This window comes from Ambystoma mexicanum, chromosome 3q (assembly GCF_040938575.1).
Source record: "Ambystoma mexicanum isolate Mex_15411 chromosome 3q, UKY_AmexF1_1, whole genome shotgun sequence".
Classification (NCBI taxonomy): domain Eukaryota; kingdom Metazoa; phylum Chordata; class Amphibia; order Caudata; family Ambystomatidae; genus Ambystoma; species Ambystoma mexicanum.
This window is the reverse complement of record NC_090926.1, coordinates 408556864-408575950: the sequence shown is the minus strand read 5'-3', so window position 1 is coordinate 408575950 and position 19087 is coordinate 408556864. Positions and strand designations below refer to the sequence as shown.

At 46.3% G+C, this 19087-nt stretch overlaps 1 protein-coding gene across 1 annotated transcript in view; it reads right to left on the bottom strand.

Annotated features, from left to right (window-relative positions):
• Nucleotides 1–19087, bottom strand: part of PCDH12 (protocadherin 12) — a 66073-nt gene that overhangs the window by 30625 nt on the left and 16361 nt on the right. Inside the window, exons 2-3 of the mRNA XM_069654108.1 lie at nucleotides 7244–7335; nucleotides 5208–5362 (exon numbers count right to left, since the gene is read on the bottom strand). Coding sequence (XP_069510209.1) covers nucleotides 5208–5362; nucleotides 7244–7335 — 247 coding nt within the window. The remainder of the gene's footprint in view (nucleotides 1–5207; nucleotides 5363–7243; nucleotides 7336–19087) is intronic.

The following is a 19087-nucleotide window of genomic DNA, read 5'->3' as shown; positions in this document are numbered from 1 at the left end:
GATATAAGGTCCTTTTGTCTCAAAGTTTTTTATTAAACACACCTTGCACCTATTTGACTAAGTCCTGTTTTCCGGCTCTAAAATGTTTTATTTGATATCTGCTTTTTATTCCTTTACCTACGTTGGAGTATCAGGGGGCCTGGAAGAACGCAATTTATGACAGAAGACTTTGTCGTTTTTGCTGTTTAGAGATCGACACAGAGCGCCATATTTTGGCAATGGGTCCTAGGTTAAAACTCTTATATGTTCAAGGATATGGAAAATTTGTTGACCGTATTGAACGACTTGAAACTGAACAATTTTGGTGCACACTCTTCATACCTGAATCAATTGTTATCCTGCTGCTGCTTGCCGCATCTGGAATGAGGTGCTATTTTTTACATATTCTCTTATTTGAAAAGGCCGATTTTGATTTGGTGTGATTATGTGAAAATCAATTTTGTGAAAAGGATGCGTGAAAAATGTACTGCATGTATTTTAAAATTTGATTATTTTTATTATGTTTTCCTTTTTGGTGTGATATTAATCTGAGTATTGATATGGATTTGAATATATAAACATATTTTACAAGTATGAATTGATATTTTATTAAAATGAATGTAATGTTGCTAAGTATGCTTAAGGATTGTATGATAACCAAATGCACAATAAAGTATAAACAGAAAAAGAAATGTAGTTCTGATAGCTGCCCTAGGTGCGTTAGAGTGCATTATAATAGGTGTACTCAGGTAGGATGTTATGTCAGATAGCACAGCGAGTAGAGCGCTCGCTTTGACATCCGAGCAGAGCCTGCCGATGCAGGTTCGAATCCCAGGAGTGCCAAACTCAGCCTTTCATGCTTCCGAGGTGGATAAATGAGCACCACACACTGTGGGTAACAATAAGCAGCTCTCAGGTGCCTGAGGGTTCGTAGCGCTATATAAAAAAAATAATAAAAAAATGCAAATGTGGTGAGTGAGAGGTAGTGCTTTCTGGAGCATATAGTGGAGGCTCTGAACTAAGTGAGACTTTGAACAGGCGTTCTTGTGACAGCAGCTGTACTCAGTTATGCAAAGTACTTTCTCATTCTCCGGTGTGCAGTTTTCTGGAGGCTTCTATTGTGAGGTGGCATACATGCATAGACATGAACTCATCTTGGTGCTTCTAGATTAAGGCAATGTTCATTTCTTGACATGTAGTTCTATGGGAGACGGAGAAGAGGGGATATCTGAAATGAGTCAAATTAGAGCCCTTGTGTAACATGTAGGCCTTTTGAGGCAGTTGTATTGAGAGTGTTAACTGGTATATGCGACACATCGTCTTGAGGAGATATAGCAGTGGGTTCTGATAGTAGTATGCAGTTAACTGTACTTTGAAGGGCATAGTGCTACTGATGAGACAGGGTTCATTCTGGGACATAAGAGTCCAGTATCTGAAGTGAGCCAATTCATTCTGGGATATCTACCTCTATGGAGGAAACTGCGCAGGCTGTAGCAAATGCCATATGGGGCCTAGTCGTGAGTGGGAATCTATAATGCATGGGGCAGAGTGCATTGCTGTGGTAACATCAGTAATACGTGTGGAATAATGCGTTCTGGGATATGTAGTCCCCACTGGCATTTCCATTGGATTAGTCAGAGTGCAACGGGAATGTGTATTCCTGTCAGGTAGTTCCACAGGCGAGGGCACAGTTGGAGGATGTTATGACATGTTTGAACTTCTGTACGAAATTAATAAGTAAAGACTGGAACACGACAGCAGCTTGACCTGCCTCAGCTGCAGGAGACTCACTTCCAAGGGTATCGCTGTAGGTTACTGGGCATGTCGCCCTACAATATTGTACAACAAGCAGGGCTCACGAGGGGAGGAGGGGGTAGCCATTCCGTATAGAAAAACCCTGCCCATCCGGATTGTGATAGTTCTCAGGGATCCTGGCGGTAGATTTATCATGATAACGGGCAGAGGAGGAGAGGATGTCGTGTCTTTAATGTGTATGCACCCTCAGCAGCTTGTGACAAGTCTACTAAACTATATCCAGTCCATAGTAGTGGAGGTGCAACCCTGAGGGGGCGGGGAGGGGATCAAACGACTAAACACTTTCATCATAGGAAGTGTGTACATAGACACATACTAATTTGTATAGGAAAGCATTGAAGTCCCAGCACTAAAAGGGTTCATGGACAGACCCAATGACCATTCAAGGGCATAGAGATAGATGGCAGGATTGATTCAATACTCAGAGTGTTTGCCTGAACCGTGGAGACCTTCTCGCGTAACCACCTTCTCCAGGATTCAATAATTCTTTACTCAGGAATACCGACTGTCATCAAGTCAGTAATGTTAATTTTCTCACAGGGGGTTGTCTGACCGCTCTCCACAGTGGGGAAGCTTCCTCTGGGGAAGTTGCCTATCAGCAGGGATATGGAGGTTAAATGTCTGCTGCTTGTTGGTCGTGGAAGGGACTACACAAGTGGGTCAAAATACACAGGAACACCTAGAGATTACTGTCCTACCCAGCGATGACATTATGGTCCTATGGAAAGCCCACAAGGTGACTATCTGGGGTAAAATGAGGGCTGTTATCAAGTCTCGCGACGAATCCTAACAACAAAAATCTGTTCCAATTGGAATGAAATGTAGCTAAGCCAGCAGTAGGTAGTAGAACAAATGGAGATGAGGGGTTGAGGGAATGGTGCGTGTTCTAGAGCTTGACACAGATGTCCCAATAGGCTGTTTGGGGGCAGGTTGTCCAACTACAGGGATAAGGTTGGAAAAATACTAATAATGTTGGCCCACAAAGATGAAAGGAATGTGTGTCCTGGGATTACCGATCAAAGATGCTCATTGGTGCAAGATAGACAAAGCATTGCAGATGAGTTTGCATCCTATTATAAGGCATTGTGCCCAAGCAGTAGGAATTGTAGCCCACAAGCTCTTGATCAGAAGCCTGTCAGATAATCAGTGAGCAGATCTATGGTCAAATATCCAGCAACCAGAAGTGGCACAGGTAATTACACAAATGCAGACAGGGAACACTCCAGGACCAAACTGCCTAATGGCCCACTCTCTAAGAAATTGGGAGAACAAATAATTCATCCCATCTGTAGAAGTAGGTTACTAGGGTGATGACAACACTGCCACATCCATATGAGCCTAGGTCTATGCCTAAACGCTCAAACAGATGGAATTTTAGAAGGCTTCCAAGGGCATGCTGGAAGGCTGACCATATTATGGGCCCATTCATGAGCATGGCTTTAGATTGGTAGAAGGACTTTGGCTAACTAGAGCCTTCTTATACATAAGCCATATTTACAATAAATGGGATGTGTTTCTTTCTTCATGGACTGGGTATGCCTCTTATATACTGGCCCCACCATCAGAGCGAGGGTCAACTGTCCACATTCTAGAGAATGTCCACTGAGCAGGAGGGCCCAAGAATGGGGCCGTCTGCCTCCATTGTGGCTCACACTCGCATTGTAGTCATTGATGGTATGGATGATGGAGGGCCGAGAATTGCTGGGATTTAGATGGCTGTTGGCATCTGAGAGGGAGGGCAAAATTTGACTTTACGTAGATTACCTTTACTGTACTTCGGAGAGCCTCAAGTATAGAGCCAAAGGAGAATGGACCTGCTGAGTGAGAACTGATCCCACAGGGGTCTAGAGATAAACTGGCAACATTCTGTTCTCTTGTCAAAGGTGAAGAAGATGTAATTCTTACAGAACGTCCTCTAAAGTACCTGGGGACAGACACTGATAGGCACTCAGGTGCATAGATACCCCTGAACCTGGAGCCATTCATGAGGGGTTTTAATGGAGACGTTGGTCACTGGCCTAGATAGGTGACATATCAGATGATATCCTTAGCCTTTTCCCTGTAGGTGCTACGGAGGTCCCTAAATGCAGCTCCACTACGGACTCAAAGTGAATTGCATGGGCAACAGGGGACCGAAGGATTGACTATATGAAGAAGCTATCTCAATACCTTTCCCGCTGGCGTCTGAATAGGTGTGGAGGAAAGTAACAAGGAGGACTGGTGGCCCTACAGAAATGACCCTGACAGTTTCCCTGCGAGTATGAGGCGGAGATGCTTGAATAGCAAAAACTACAGGGCTTTCGGAAATAGGACGAGGAAGGCACACGGGCACTAGGCATTGTAGTACTGGGAGATCCACTTAAAACCCACGCAGACTTACAAACCTATTGCCAACTAAAAAATAGATGCCTGATTAAATGCATTCAATGAAACAACAATGTGTGCACTGCTTATTGGCTAGTCCAGTTGTTAGATTTCCTGGAACAACGTAAGGGAAGTGGGAAGTCGATATAGGCGTGATGGAAGCCACCAGGGGAGGTAGCAATCCATTCTAGACGGCGCCTTATTCAGTATAAAATCTTACATCACATGTATTGTTCTATCTAGTGGGAGAGTGTGCTTGACAGGTTGCTTGTAGGCGTGCTGACTTAATGGGGTCATTCTTTCTTATTGTTTGGAACTGTCCCAAAATATAGAGTTTCTGGATCCTGGCGGTTCAAGAGATGCCCAAGATCACAGGCATATAGGAGGTAAGGACCCTAGACTGCTAGTAAGGGGTATTTGGGAGGAATCTGCTTATCTTACTCTAGACATGCTAAACTACTTCTGGTGATGGCTAGCTATTATCTGAACTGACCATTGCAACAAAATGGGGCTCCAGAGATTACCTCTGGGTTACTTTGGACTGGACCAATGCATGAATCTTACAAAAACTGGGGTTCCCTGTGGAAATGTGAATCTCGGGTATAATGGTGGAACAGAATGCTCTGCGAGGTCCTGGGGACAGAAAGGGTAGGTCCTGAGCGGGCAAGACCCACACAACATCTGTAAATGCCCACACAGCAGCACTGCTTGGGTATTTACAGATGTTCATGCCACTGCTGTGGGCCCAACCACATTAGCTTCAGGCCCCACTTGTTAGACAAGCCTGGCTACGCATCTGGACTGAAGGAGTTTAAACAGCTGATGGCTAATTGGCCATCGAGGTTTGGGTGGGGTATCCAAGGACACAAAGCTTTAACGCTAGTCTATGATACACAATGAACCGGCCTGTGGCTGTTTGGGGAGAACGGGACTGTGCGACGCAGGGCTCTTGGTAGGGTTTATGAGAATTTTGTCTGTAATGTGCGTTTCTTTAAAATGCAAATAAAAAGGCAACATTGCTATTAGTAAGAGAAAAAGCTAGAAGTCACCATCTGCAGGGTCCATGAGGCCCTCCAGGCCATCTTCCAGAAGCAGGTGAGAGGACGCCAGGTCTCCGCCGGCCTCGGACTCCAAATCTCCGGCCTCGCTTTCCCCGTGTCCACTGTCCTTCGTGCTCATCCAATCAGCCTCCTGCGTAGCGCTTCTGTTGGCAAAAGCAAGCAAATCAGATTACTGAGGATGAGGCCTTGCCACCCTCTATTTATGATTGTGATGGATCGCAATCCCCCACCAGGAAGACCCCCTCGCCCATATTCCACTAAAGACAGCTTGCTTGTGTCCCATACGTGGCCATGAGAATTTTCTGTCTGAACGCCAGGACAGAGTTACCAGATCTGGCTTGAGCGGCTCCACTGGGACCCTAAGTGGCATAACCTCACACCCAACTACCTCTGCCCCAGCCCTTCTGCTCTTTAGAAGCCCTCTGAACACCAGAAATATTAAGTGGAAAGCTTGGAATTAATTGCAAGTACTGGCATTGCTCTGGGCAGCGTCCATTTCATTGTTTTAGCCTGTCTGCAATATTACAGAAGTGGACCAGTCATATTGCAATCAGGGCAGTCCGGCCTTAACTTTTAAGCACTGTCCCCTTTGCACAGAAATGCAAGCAACCTCAGGCATGTTTGGCCACTTTGGTTATCATCTGTGAGGATCAAGTTGATTCCCATGGATCAACCAGCAAAGGAGTCATTTCTGAGCATAACCACCTCCCAGCTAGTAAGACTTACAATGGACACCAAAAAGCGATGAATGGAAGCTTTTAAATAGTTGTGACCACTAGCGTTGTTATGAGCCGCTTCCATGCCATTGATTGTGTTTGGTCTACACAATTGGAGGAGGTCACCCATATGCAAATCATTTGTCATCCTGCCACCAAAAAGGAAAGTCCATCGGCCTGCTAGGCCAAGTTCCCTCTGCACGGAAATACAAGAGATCCCAACAATGTGTTATCCTTGTTGGGCGTTACCAGTGAGGTGCAGTTTCATTCCCAGGGTCAGCCAGAGCACGATGTGGGCGGGAACTAAAGGGTACAACGTTCCTCTCGTTTTTGGTAAAATCACCCATTGTTCCCTTACTTTTTGTCTGTGGAGAACCGTTCCTGGACGGCTGGGGAAGGGCACACCCGTTTTTTTGCTGCCCGCTTACTGGGGATTTGAACCTCGGCCCTGCTGGATGGCTCTAATGTCACATGCAGTTGAGCGATTATGTCGCTGGCTTGTTGTCTTTTCAGTAGCCTCCTTGGGACGAAACGTCCATTCCCAAGCTTCCCTCATAGCCCTGCTCCCCCAGTGATCAGCGTATGTCTCCTAAGCAACAGGTTAACCTGAAATTGCTGCAGGCATGGCCGTCTGTGTAGGTAATGGGTGGGTGAGAGGGGTGGCTTTTCTCTTTGCACTTCATCTTAAGAAGTGTGAACAGTGGGCAATTAGAAATGAAGATTGTTTGAAGTTGTAAGCTGTGGGGGACACTTACTGAAAGTAATGGTGGTCGTTTAAGATGCATTTTCTTTCACTTTGTTTCTTTCAGTCTCTGTAGTACAGTTGTAGCGCCTCGTTGCCTCTGGGCTGTTTTGTGCGCTTCATAAATTTAAATAAAGAAATAAAAAGTTGTAAAACACAGAAGTGGAGGTGAAGTAGAGGAAAGCCAATGCCAAGGTATGTTTTTTTTTTATTGCAGGAGATGTAGGCGGTATGGGTCAGTGGAGAGCAGGGAGGGGCGAGGATGGGTGACAGTGAATAGGGCCAACAGGGAACATAGTTCCGCTATTTTCTTTTGTACCCTTCAACCCTTGGCTACAGCAAGCATGCAACCCACATCCGGGCCTACCGCTTAGGGAGACTCACATTAAACACTTAACATGGAGGAATGAAAAGCTTTCAGCTATGTTTTACCAGTGGCAGAATCCAAGGCCTGTTGCAGATTGTCCTGATTTCTCAATAGCCCAGAGAGCCCCCGGTGGCTAACTGTGTACAGTTGTATCCTATTGACAAGTGCCTACTCCTCCTTACCAATCAGTTTCTCTCACCTGGGACTCTTTGTCGTATATTTGTTCCCTCTGTGGTTGGGCCTGGGGTGCACCTGGCCCTGGTGCAGCAGTGACAGCAACTGGGAGATTTGCTGTAAAATAGAGACCAGGAGAGTTAGTGCCATTAGTCATGTCCCACTACCCTATACCCATTAGAAGTAACCAAACACTTTTTCTGGAACTATATGGCCCGTCCTATGAGTATGGTGATTGTATTCAAGGCAAATCTAGACAACCGGGCGCGCTTACTGTTAGGATGGATTGATTATTGTTAGGATGGATTGATTATCAGAATCAGCCCTGTGGACAGATTCTGAGAGGCCTCCCTTTTCTGGCAAACATGGAAAGAGACGACTCTCTGCCCAAACTCCATCTGGGTAGCGTGACTGAGCAGAAAGGCATAGACTTAGGAGTGTGTGGGAGTGGTGAAGGGATCAGCTAAGCACACACAGAACACTCTTAATAATACAAGTTAGGCAGAATGTATAAAAATGCAATGCAATCAATTAGTTAGGCCTTGGACAAACTCTTAGCAATTAAAAACCTTAGATAGTTATCACAATAAACATACACTACTATATATACACATTCACTTTTGGGGTGCTCTGGCTACAGAGCGCTAACACTTTACTTTTAAACACAGTTACCTCAGTATTAGCAACTGTAGTAGAAAAGCAAGTGAATCAGAAGGTAAGAACCAAAGATCTAAGAAAGAAAAGCGCTAGAAACACGATACACAGCTGCCTAACAACAAAGCACTAAAGGTCCTTCCCTGGATAGAAAAGATGGGGTTTAGTGCCATTAGAGCAGTGGTCTTCAAACTCTTTTGGCCAAGGCCCCCCTGAGCAAAATGTGGGCAGGCCAGACCCCCCCCCAAAATGCCAAATGGATAGTAAGTCCAAATGGCTATGAACTATCGCACACCGTCACCGCACCTTACTACCAGTATAGTACCGGGGCTCCCCAATCTGCTCCCATCACAGTGTCTGGGCTCCTTGATCCCACTCCTAACCCAGTCCCTGGGCTCTCCCCATCCCACCACAGACCCTGGGCTCTCCTCACTCTGCTCCCACCAATGTCCCTGCACTCTCCCTACCCTGCTCCCACCACTATGCCATGGCTCCCCCCATCCTGTTCGCACCACAGTCCCTGGACTCAACCCACCCCACTCCCAGCATAGTCACAGGACCAGTGGCGGCTAGTGAATTTTCTAAGTGGAGTGGCATAAATATTTCTCCCAGATATGCTATAGCAGCCAAGCGTAATGAGGGAGCCCGAGCCAAGCAAGGGAGGTTCGGTGGGTTCTCCCCTGGAAATTTTTTTAAAATATTGAGTGAAAATGGTGCATTTTAGAGCACACTTTTTAGAAAAATTGGGTAAAAAGCCAAGCAGTTTGCAATTGGGTTTTGTAGGGTAACTCATGAAAAAAATCCAATAGATGCAAGTCACCAACAGTGTACAGGAGCATTTCTCCAACACATTTTCATGATGCCTTTTCCCACGATATGTGCTAGTATAAAACATTTTCACACTGGCTGTGCCCATACATTTCTATGCTGACTGCACCATTATACCTATTATTCTCATAAAAAGAACATACTCATGTTTGCTTTGTGTATAATTCCAGTAATGATACTATAAGAAAACATGTCCGTTTGTTCTGATAATGTATGGCATTATCCCCATGTAAGAACATATTCCAGTTGGCTTTACCATTAAAAACGCATGCCAAAGTATGAACACATGTCCAAACTGGCTGTACTAAAATGCCAGTCGAGCTACATAATAATACTTATCATGCTTACTTTATCAAAGAAATCCAATACAAAATGTCACACCACAATAGGAAATGGCTAGACTGGCTGCATTGAAATGCCAGTCTAGATATATATTAACAATTATCATGCTTGCTTTATAAAAGATGCCCAATACAAAATGTTATGCCACAGAAAGAATGATACCACTGATCATGCGTGCATTATCAAAGCTGCCCAATATAAAATGGCATACCACAATAAGAAATGGCTAAACTGGTTGCACTAAAATTAAAGTCTAGCTACATGCTAGACTGGCTGCATTAAAATGCAAGTCTAGCTACATAATAACACTTATCAAATGCCATGCCTGCTCCATGATGTGGCAGTGCCTTGCAGTCACATATAATCACATTAATGATGAATGTGATTATGTGTGATTGCGAGGCTCTGGCGGAACAGGGGGCAGATGTGTGTCAGGAGCTGGGGTCCCAGGGTACAGTCATGGCATTTTTTATTGGGCACAGATGCCAAGGATAAAAGGCCATGCCCGCCCCGAGGCCCTGAGCGTCTCACCAGCACACATTAATTGTGTGCATGTGAGGTGCTGGGGGGCCCAGTCATGGTATTTTATACTGGACATCTATCAGATGCCCATTAATATATGGCATTCCTTCACTCATTGTCCTCCAGTGCCTCAAATGCACAGATAATCAATTGTGTGTACATGTGAGACGCTGGGGGTGGGGGCTTATCAGTCAGACTTCACATTGCATGTGAGGCGCAAGGAATCCCAGCGGACTGGGATGGCATTCTTTACTGGGCATACTCCGTAAAAAATGCCATGCCTGCCCCCTTGGCCCCAGTGCCTCACATGCACACTATGAATGTGATTGTGTGTATGCGAGGCACTGGGGGAACTGGGGTAAGGCATGTTCATGGTACCCGAGCTCCTCCCACATGCACACAATCAATGTGGTTATGTGTATATGCCAGGCACTGGAGATCCAGGGGGCGGGGATGGTATTTTTTACTGGACATCTATCATGTGTGTCTGCAAGGTGCTGGGGGGCCAGAGGGCAGGTATAATAATTTTTACTAGACATCTATCATAGAAGTCCAGTTAATAAATACCATTCCTGTCCCCTGACCCCCACAGCACTTCAGACGGAGAACTGATTTTGGCCATTGGGGAGGGGAGTTGTGCAACAAAGGCATTTTTAAAATGCCTTTGTTGTACAAACCTCCTACCCCCACTCGCCAAAATCATCTCGGACCAGCACAAGCACACACACACACACAAACACACACTTACACAACATATACACAGCAAGCACTCGCTGTCTCATTCACATTCACGAGCACCCATCATGCACTCACTCATAACACAAGCATACATGCATCCATACACATATTTAAATAATAAAATAAATGAACACACACATTTACACAACATGCACACCGCAATCACGCTCTCATGCATACCAGCAACCATCATCATACATTCATTCATTTAACAATACAGCATGCACACATCCATACACATACTTTAAATTAAAAAAACAGAACATACACAAACTTACCTGCTGCCACTGGGCTTTCCTTACCAGCGCTTAGGCCCCTGTTAGCATTAACAGGAATCAGGAAGCTTCCTGGTTTCTGCTCATGCGTAGAGGGCCCTGAGCGTGGCTGCGAGAAGCGCCCCCTTGCACATACAGACATACAGTTTCAATGAGCCATGCAAGGCTGGGGAAACAAACGTCCCCAGCCTTGCATGGCTCATTGAGCTTGCACGGCTAGGGAACTTTAACAGATAAAGGGAAACTGCTTCCCTTTGACAGTTATGAGCACTCCATCTGCTGAGAAAAACAGCTGGAGGAGTACTCGTATTTCACTGGGCTGGCTCTTCCTTAATGTGTGAAAGGGGGCAAAGACCCGGTGTGTCGACGCCCCACACCCATTGTGGACGAGCCACCCCTGTCCACATCATACTTCCCTCTTCAACTCCTCTCTTGACAATGTCACTTTTCCTGCATACTGTAAAACAGCTACTGTCATTCCTATCATTAAGAAACCTGGTCTCTCTCTTAACAAACTATTCCAAAATCCTAGAGCAAGTTGTATTCAATAGACTCAGTGAGTTCCTTGATACTTTCAAACTCTGTGACCCTCTTCAATCTGGCTTCCGACCTCTGCATTCTACCAAGACAGCTCTCCTCAATGTCAGCAACTTTATCTTTTCCTCTCGACATGCAAACCTTTCATCTATTTGTTTGCTTCTTGACCTCTCTGCTGCCTTCGATGCTGTCAACCATTCTGACCTTCTCTCTACATTACCTCTCCTTAGCATCAGAGATAAGGTCCTCACTTGGGTTGCTTCATACCTTACCCCAAGATGCTTTCAGGTGTCCTGGAACAGCTTTACCTACCCACTCACCCCCCTTACTGTTGGAGTTCCCCAAGAGTCTGTCCTTGGTCTGCTTCTCTTCACTCTCTATACTTCAGCTCTTGGCGCCCTCATCTCCTCTTATGACTTCTCCTATGAACTCTTCAGTGACGACACTCAGATCTTCTTCTCCTTTCACTCCTTATCTGACAAGCTGTTATCAAAAATGTCAAACTGTCTTTAAGCCATCAAATATTGGATGGCATCTCACTCGCTCATGCTCAACTCCACTGAGACTTAAGTTCTCTGCTTCCCAGCAAAATAAGCTATCACTTCCTCTACCTCTCTTTTTCTCATCTCTCCTACCTACCTTCCTTAATCTGCTTGCGCTCGTAACCTTGGTGTCATATTCAACCCACCACACAACTTTTCTCTCTTCATTTCCACATCTGCTACTGCAGTCAGACTGAACCCCCTCAATGTGAGAAAAGTCTGTCATATTCTTCCTTTCAATGCTGCTAAATAGCTAATCTCCTCCTTAGTCCTTTCTAAATCTGATTACTGTGCCAGTCTCCTCTATAGCCTTCCCAACCATGCTTTCTTACCTCTGGACAAAGTCATCAACTTCGCGGTCCACATACTTTTCAACCTTTCTCACTTTACCTTTACCTCCTTTGCCTGTCTCCAGATTGGCTGGCTATCTATGAAACAAAGGGCGAAGTATAAACCTCTTCTCATCATCTCCAAAACTATCCATGGACTCCCCCCTCACCTACCTATCTGCTTATCTCCCTCCTTACTTGGCTCCTCGCTCGTAAAGGTCATCCTCAACTCACCTCCTTGCCACCACTCGAGCCCCCTTTGCCCCCTCTCGTTTCCGCTCTCTCTCTTCTCGCACCCCTAATCTGGGATGCTCTTCTTCTCCCGTTCCGTACTGCTCCATCTCATTCACTATTTAAATCCAGCCTCAAAGCTCTCCTTCTTGCTGAAGAACTTGTTTCCTAGCATTATACGCTACTTCATCACCCTGTTTTCCTCTCTCCCTGCCCTTCATGGACAACCCTACAGCACTTGTTGCCCTTCATCCTTAATTCAGCACTTTCTCCACCTTCCTGTATCTATGTCATTCTGTCCTGTCCTCGTGCCTAGTTTATGTTTCCATCGTCCAGTGCAACATCTAGTCTTCAAGTCACATTCTCTCACCCCATTGTAAAGGACCCATGTCTTCCGCTCTGTTTTCAAAAGTAAATTATGTACATGTTTTTGTGCCAAAAATGCATTGCTTTCTCCATGATTTTTATTAATAAATAAACAAATAAATAAATATGTGTGTGACATGGGAATGTGGGACATCAGTAAAGGACTGTGCTTACTGTAAACATTAAGATATTTTCAGACACTCCTGCATAGGTGCCAACATTTTACCATGGGCTCGAAGCTCACTTATGCGTTGCTCACGCTCCCATCGGGCACACTCTAAAAATGTGCATAAGTTGCATAGCTCCACCCACCTGACTAAAAAGACAAAATGTGCTTTGAACCTATCACATTGAGGACAAATCCTTTAGAATTATAAACAAGCACAGTTCCCTTGTATTTAAATGTTCTTAATACTGTTTTATTAGCATCGAAAAGTGTATTTGCCCCAATAGAGGTGACATTTGTGATTAGTTTGAAATCCAATCATTTCATCTTGTTTGCATTACTCAGCTAACATTTGCACTGCTTTACTTTTGGGTATTCAGAAGTTAGGGAAATGAACTAGAGTGCCTTGTGATCTTAGGCAAAACTGTTGAGAGAATGTATTTTCACTAGCAGTGACTTTCTTCACAAATTGAAACATCAGTAATTGGTAGATGCAGTGATGGGGAAAACACAATTATCTAGATTTACAATGAACCCAATTGTAAACACTTGTATGTCAGTGCATGATTTATTTTCAACAATCAGGAATGGGAATTTTTTTTTCATCCCAGGCCCAACCAAGAACTTGTGAGCCTGATTCCAAAGCACTGAAAGCACTGAAAGCGTTTTTATTTTCTTCAGAGATGTGGCAGCAAGGCTATACACTTCTAAGTGGTAAAATCTACAAATATTAGGCGGTCAAAGCCCTTTCACTGGCAGAGACAGACCTCAGTAAAGTCATTGTATAGAGTTGAAAGGCTCGCCTTGCATGTAAAAGGATCATCACCTTTTATCTCATGTTACCCTGCTCTGGGGTTTTTCTCACATGTTTGCAGCCTTGAGAGTTTGTTGTTTTTTTGTGGGCCAAACCCGCGAGTGTGAGTCAGTTGACAGCAGTGCTCATGGGCCTCATTATAAGTTTACCGGTCCGGGAACTACGGTACCGGTAAACTTGCCGGTATCGTAGATCCCGGACCGGCAAACTACGAGTTGTGCTTGCGGGTGCCTTTCTGCCCGCCAGGTCGGAGCTATGGGGCTCAAATGGGAATGGGGAGTAATGGATTCCGGCCCCTGGCAATGGGGACATACAGGGTCCGCCAAGGCAGGAATGGCCCTGTACGTCCCCATTGGTAGGGGACGGAAAAAATGCAACTCCGGCGTTAGCCGTGCCTGTGTAACAGGCACGGCTACCGCCAGGGTTGTAATGAGGCCCACTGTGTGATAATTTAAAACACTCTTTTAAATTGTCCTTTAAGCAGCTCAAAAATTGGTGGTCGGTTCTGCCTCTGCCCACCAGCCTCTTACAACTTAAATTCTGCTATTTCTTAAGCAATAACACTCAAATTGACACTGGGCCCTGGCTGACCCAGCTTGCCACCGTATTATTGTTATTAGCAGACTGGGCTGAGCTGAGATGCGAATAGTGTTTTTTGGTTAAGAAGAAAAAAAACAGACACAATGGTGGCACTTAATTATTGTGTGGCACACATACTGGTTCCTGAAAATTAGGGGAAGGGTGTTTTTTGAAGTGTAAAACACAGAGGTTTGCCTCTGTGAAATCCCGATAAAGGGTTGTTTTTTGTGCATAGTCCTAAGTCTTAGCTTTTATTACTTGGTTGGGGCAGACACAAGTGTGAAATAGAGAATGCTAATAGCCTATTTCCCTGACAAGTTGCTGGGAAGGAGCCATTAGCATTCCAAAGCCCCTCGTTCTGTGTACACTCCACAGTAAATGCCTGCACCACATAAGACTGATTTTTTTTCTAGCTAGTCTGCAATGTGTCTAAGTTGACATGAAAACAGTGAGGTAATAATGAATACACACTTTTATTCAGAAAATGCTTGTGTGTAACAATTCTGTGATGTGAAGACCAGTAGGGCAATACACAGATGTCTGTTTATCTTGTGCAGGTTATAACGTTTCTTTTTTTTTTTAACTTTCATTTATTCAGCTTGGTAGCATAACACAGGCGAGCAACACACAGGGCAGGTACAATGTAGTTACAGTTGAAACAATACAGGCACACAGTAACTGCTTCCAATGTGTACATGTTCATCAAGTACATATGCAGAATAAGCGAGTCATAAGAGGACTGTGATTCAGGATGGGGAACCTAGTTGGGTAGGGGTAATAGCTGGAGAAGATGCATCCGGTGTCGCATTCAGATCGGACATATAGGACCGGAATTTAAGCCAGATCTCTCTGGGTCTTGAGTGAGTGGGTTGTAGGTAAGACCAGGTTTCCTCAGTGTCTGAGGCCCACGTGACTTCCCTGAGCCATTGAGCATGAGTGAGGGTGCGGGGCGTAGCCAACAGAGTAGGATGGATCGTACTGCAAGGAGCATGGAAAGGCCAGCCAGTTTTTTTGAGTCCCGGGGGAGTCCGGAGAAGTCGTGAAAGAGGCACTTTATTGGGGAGGGGTCGATAGGGTGGTCGAGAATAGCGGATACGGTTGAGCACACCATACACCAGAATTGGGAAAGGCGGGGCCAGGACCAAATCATGTGAATATAATCGGCAGTATCCTGGCCACATCTGGGACATCTTGGGGAGTGGTCACTAAACATGCGATGTAATCTGTTCAGGGTATAATGAAACCTATGCAGTACCTTAAGCTGAATCAATTTGAAGTGGGAGATAAAGGATACCCAGTGTATACGAGCACACATATGGGCCCAGCGTTCATCTGTCACCTCCACCCCAAGGTCGTCTTCCCATGCTCGCCTCAGTTTAGTGAATTTCGGAGTGGATCTGGATTGCACCATGGTGTACAGCCTAGATATTTTACCTCTGGTGGGTGTAGGGGAGGTCAGTTCTTCAATAGCGGGGTCATCTGGCGGTAACGCTGTGAACATATGGTAGTTTCGTTAAAGGGTTTTACGAAGGGACGAATACTGGAGCCATGCACACGGGCCACGTCTCAAGGGCAATGGGAGGTCCGGCCACTCAACAAAGCTGCCCTGCTCGAAGACGTCTCGAATCAGCTCGTATCCCGCCTCAGCCCAGCGTCGCACCATTGGTGGCGGTACTCGTGGAACCCCCGGGAGAAAGTTCCAAAGTGGGAGGTTGCCATGGAATGGGTAAGCGGTATCAAACAGTTTCCATGTTTTCGTTAATGCCAAGGATGTACAGGCGACCGGGTCTAGTGAGTCCAATGCCGAGGGGACGTGTTGTATTACCAGGGAATGGATGTCCCGGTCGCTAACCGCTAGTTTTTCAAGTCTGACATGTGGAGGGGGGTCTGTCGTGTTAAACCAGTACGATGTGTATTGAATTTGGGAAACCAGCCAGTATTTAAGAAAATCAGGGGCTCCAAAGCCACCGTTAGCCATAAGGGTAGACAAGGTACCAAGTTTATGTCGAACCGCACCCGAGTGCCAGAAGAAGGAGTTAATAGTGTGAGTCAATACTCGGAAGAAGCTCTCGCCTGGCCATAAGGGGATGTTTGTGAACCTGTAGAGTAGTTGGGGTAAGACTATCATTTTCAATATCCCTATTCTGCCTGCAAGGGAGATCGGTAGTTGACTCCAGGCTAGCGTCTTAGTCGCCAGATGCGTAAGATAATTTTGATAGATCTCCTCGAAGGTCGACTCAAATTGTCGTGTTATTTCTATTCCCAGATAGGTGATTTTTTTCCTGAGCCCACGTGAACCCCAGGCTATCAGGAGGGGGAGGGTGCAACGCGTGAGCGGGAAGAGAGTGGATTTTGAGCAGTTCACCTTGAGGCCCGAGATACGACCGAAGTGGACGACGTCCTTCAATATCGGGGATAAATTGACGGAGGGGGAACGTATGAAAAGCAGTGCATCATCAGCATACAAGGACACTGTCAGCCTGACCCGCAGTGCGGAGCCCTCTATGTGCGTGGGATTGGCGTAGCATGTCAGCAAAAGGTTCTATTGTTATAGCAAAGATCAGGGGAGAGAATGGACAACCCTGTCTCGCCCCGTAGCGATCTTAAAGAGAGGGGAACATCGGCCTTCAGTGCGGACCCTAGCCACCGGATTTGAATAAAGCACCCTGACCCAGGAGAGAAAGGTGGGACCAAATTTGCATTGTTCGAGGACCCGCCAAAGGTATTTCCAAGAAACCGAATCAAAAGCTTTTTGCATGTCGAGAGTGCCGGCTACCGCGTGTACATTGGGACTTATTCTACTAATTATATTAAAAAGACACCTCAGGTTCAAAGAAGTAGAGCGCCCCGGGATGAAGCCCGCTTGATCTAAGTGGATAATAGATGGCATACAGGGGGCAAGTCTTATCGCTAACAATTTGGCGTATATTTTGACATCACAATTTATGAACGAGAGCGGGCGATACGAACCGCACTGTGTGGGAGATTTACCAGGTTTGAGTAATACCATTATTGTGGCTTCTCGAAGTGATGGGGGAAACATGCCCGCCTCTTCTGATTCCTCCCAGAGAGCTATTAAGTGAGGGAGTAGGAGAGGTTTATAGCGTTTGTAAAATTCAATCGGGATGCCATCAGAGCCGGGGCCTTCCCAAAGAGAGGGAGTCAATGGCATTCGAGAACTCCTCCGGGGTGAGCGGGGAGTCGAGGGAGGTTACAACGTTTCAAGCATCAGGGTGTTGTAGTTTTGTTACGGACTCTTTGAGGGGTGTTTAAATGAATGTTGAAAACAAGGAAAGGGGGTGTTTCAAAAAAATGGAGACAGGCGTGGGTACAACCTTAGGCTGAGAGTGCCACCTCTGGGCTGCAGCCTGGTTGTGGGTCACAGCAGGGACTTTCATAGATCTGAAAGAGAGGCTCTGGCCAGAACCGGCCTTCCATTTCTATGATACGGCAGTGGAGGCCAATGGAGCAGGTAAGAGTGTGAGGATTTGGGTAGGGAGGGCAGGCGGGGGAACAGGCGAAGAGTTGGCGTGGAAGGTCGCTGGGGCATGGCCGACTCGGGGAGAAAGCTTCTGGCTTCAGGATAGAACACAGGCTTTTACCATCAGATTCAGACAGCATTTTCCTAATCCTGTTTGTCTGCTGGTTTCTCCCTGGGTTAGAAATGTACACAGCCATCTTTTGCCGGCTCTTCTCGCCTGTGGCTATTAGAGCCAAACCGGACCCCTGGCTCTGTTTTAGCCTTACTCAGGAATTATCTGGCACCCCCTCCTCTAGATACCAGGTGACTCCCCACCACCCTCCAGCCCAGCGTACCCACTTACTCCCCGTAACTGTGAAGCCTGAAGGAGTTGGATAGAGGAAGGGCTGGTTGGTATGGGCCATGTGCATCACCCACTTGACTCCCTTCGGAACGCAAGTCTTCTGGAAGTATTGCGCCTCTTGGTTTGAGGGAAAGCACCCCCCTATCCTGCTAAATGCCAGGGAAGTGTGGCACTCAATGCTAAAGCTGGCCCTAAGAGTGCAGATTCGGCCTGCACCCACATACAGGCCTAAACGTCCTTAACTTGAGTAGGACTGGGAAACAGGCAAGCACAATACATTGCTTCGTAAGAAGCACACACTTTGAGGAACAAAGAATAGAAATGGTAAATGTCAGGAGTAGGTGCAATGAACACGGAAGTATTTTGAAAAAACTGAACGAGAAAATATCGAGACTAAGAATAACATTTCTCAAACATTAAATTACAATTTTTAATGTCCAACGCACGGCCCTGCATACGCCATTCGGCGTTAACCCCCACACGGCTCCCCAACCACACACAGGCACAAAAGAGGCGCAGAGACCAAGAGCTCAAACAACAGCGACTTTATTCTAGCTCTACACCGTGTCAACTGGCCTTCCCTTTCCGGCCACCCACTCATCCCCCGCTCTTGTCCTTCGTCACTGCCCTGCTCCTGTGTCACGTGAGCAAGCTTGGACTCAGACATCACACAATTCAGTTGAATGGTAGGGGGCGCACTTCCCCAAGAATCGCCGGATACCGTTCGAATTTGCGTAGAAGCTCTCCCTTCTAAGATGCCTGGGGCCAGGGCCGGCCTTATTGGCAGCAGTGCCCTGGGTGAATCTGCGCCCCCCCCCTCCCAGTGCGCCCCTGGTCAACAGGGGGTGGGCATGGTGCTCCACATTTTTTTTACCTCCTCGCTCCAGCGCCTCGCAGGGAGATAATCACCGGAACAGGGCGCTCATGCATGAGCGTCCTATTCCACTGCAAACCGCCTCGCCCCCCCCGTCAGAGCCGGGAGGTAATCATGTGAATAGGGTGCTGGTGCAAAGCATCAGCACCCTATTGTTATTAAATGCACCCCACCGCCGTGGGTGCATTTAATAACAAAAGGGCGCCTACCGCGCCTTCTCCCACTACGTCAGCTAGGGGGAGCCCTTG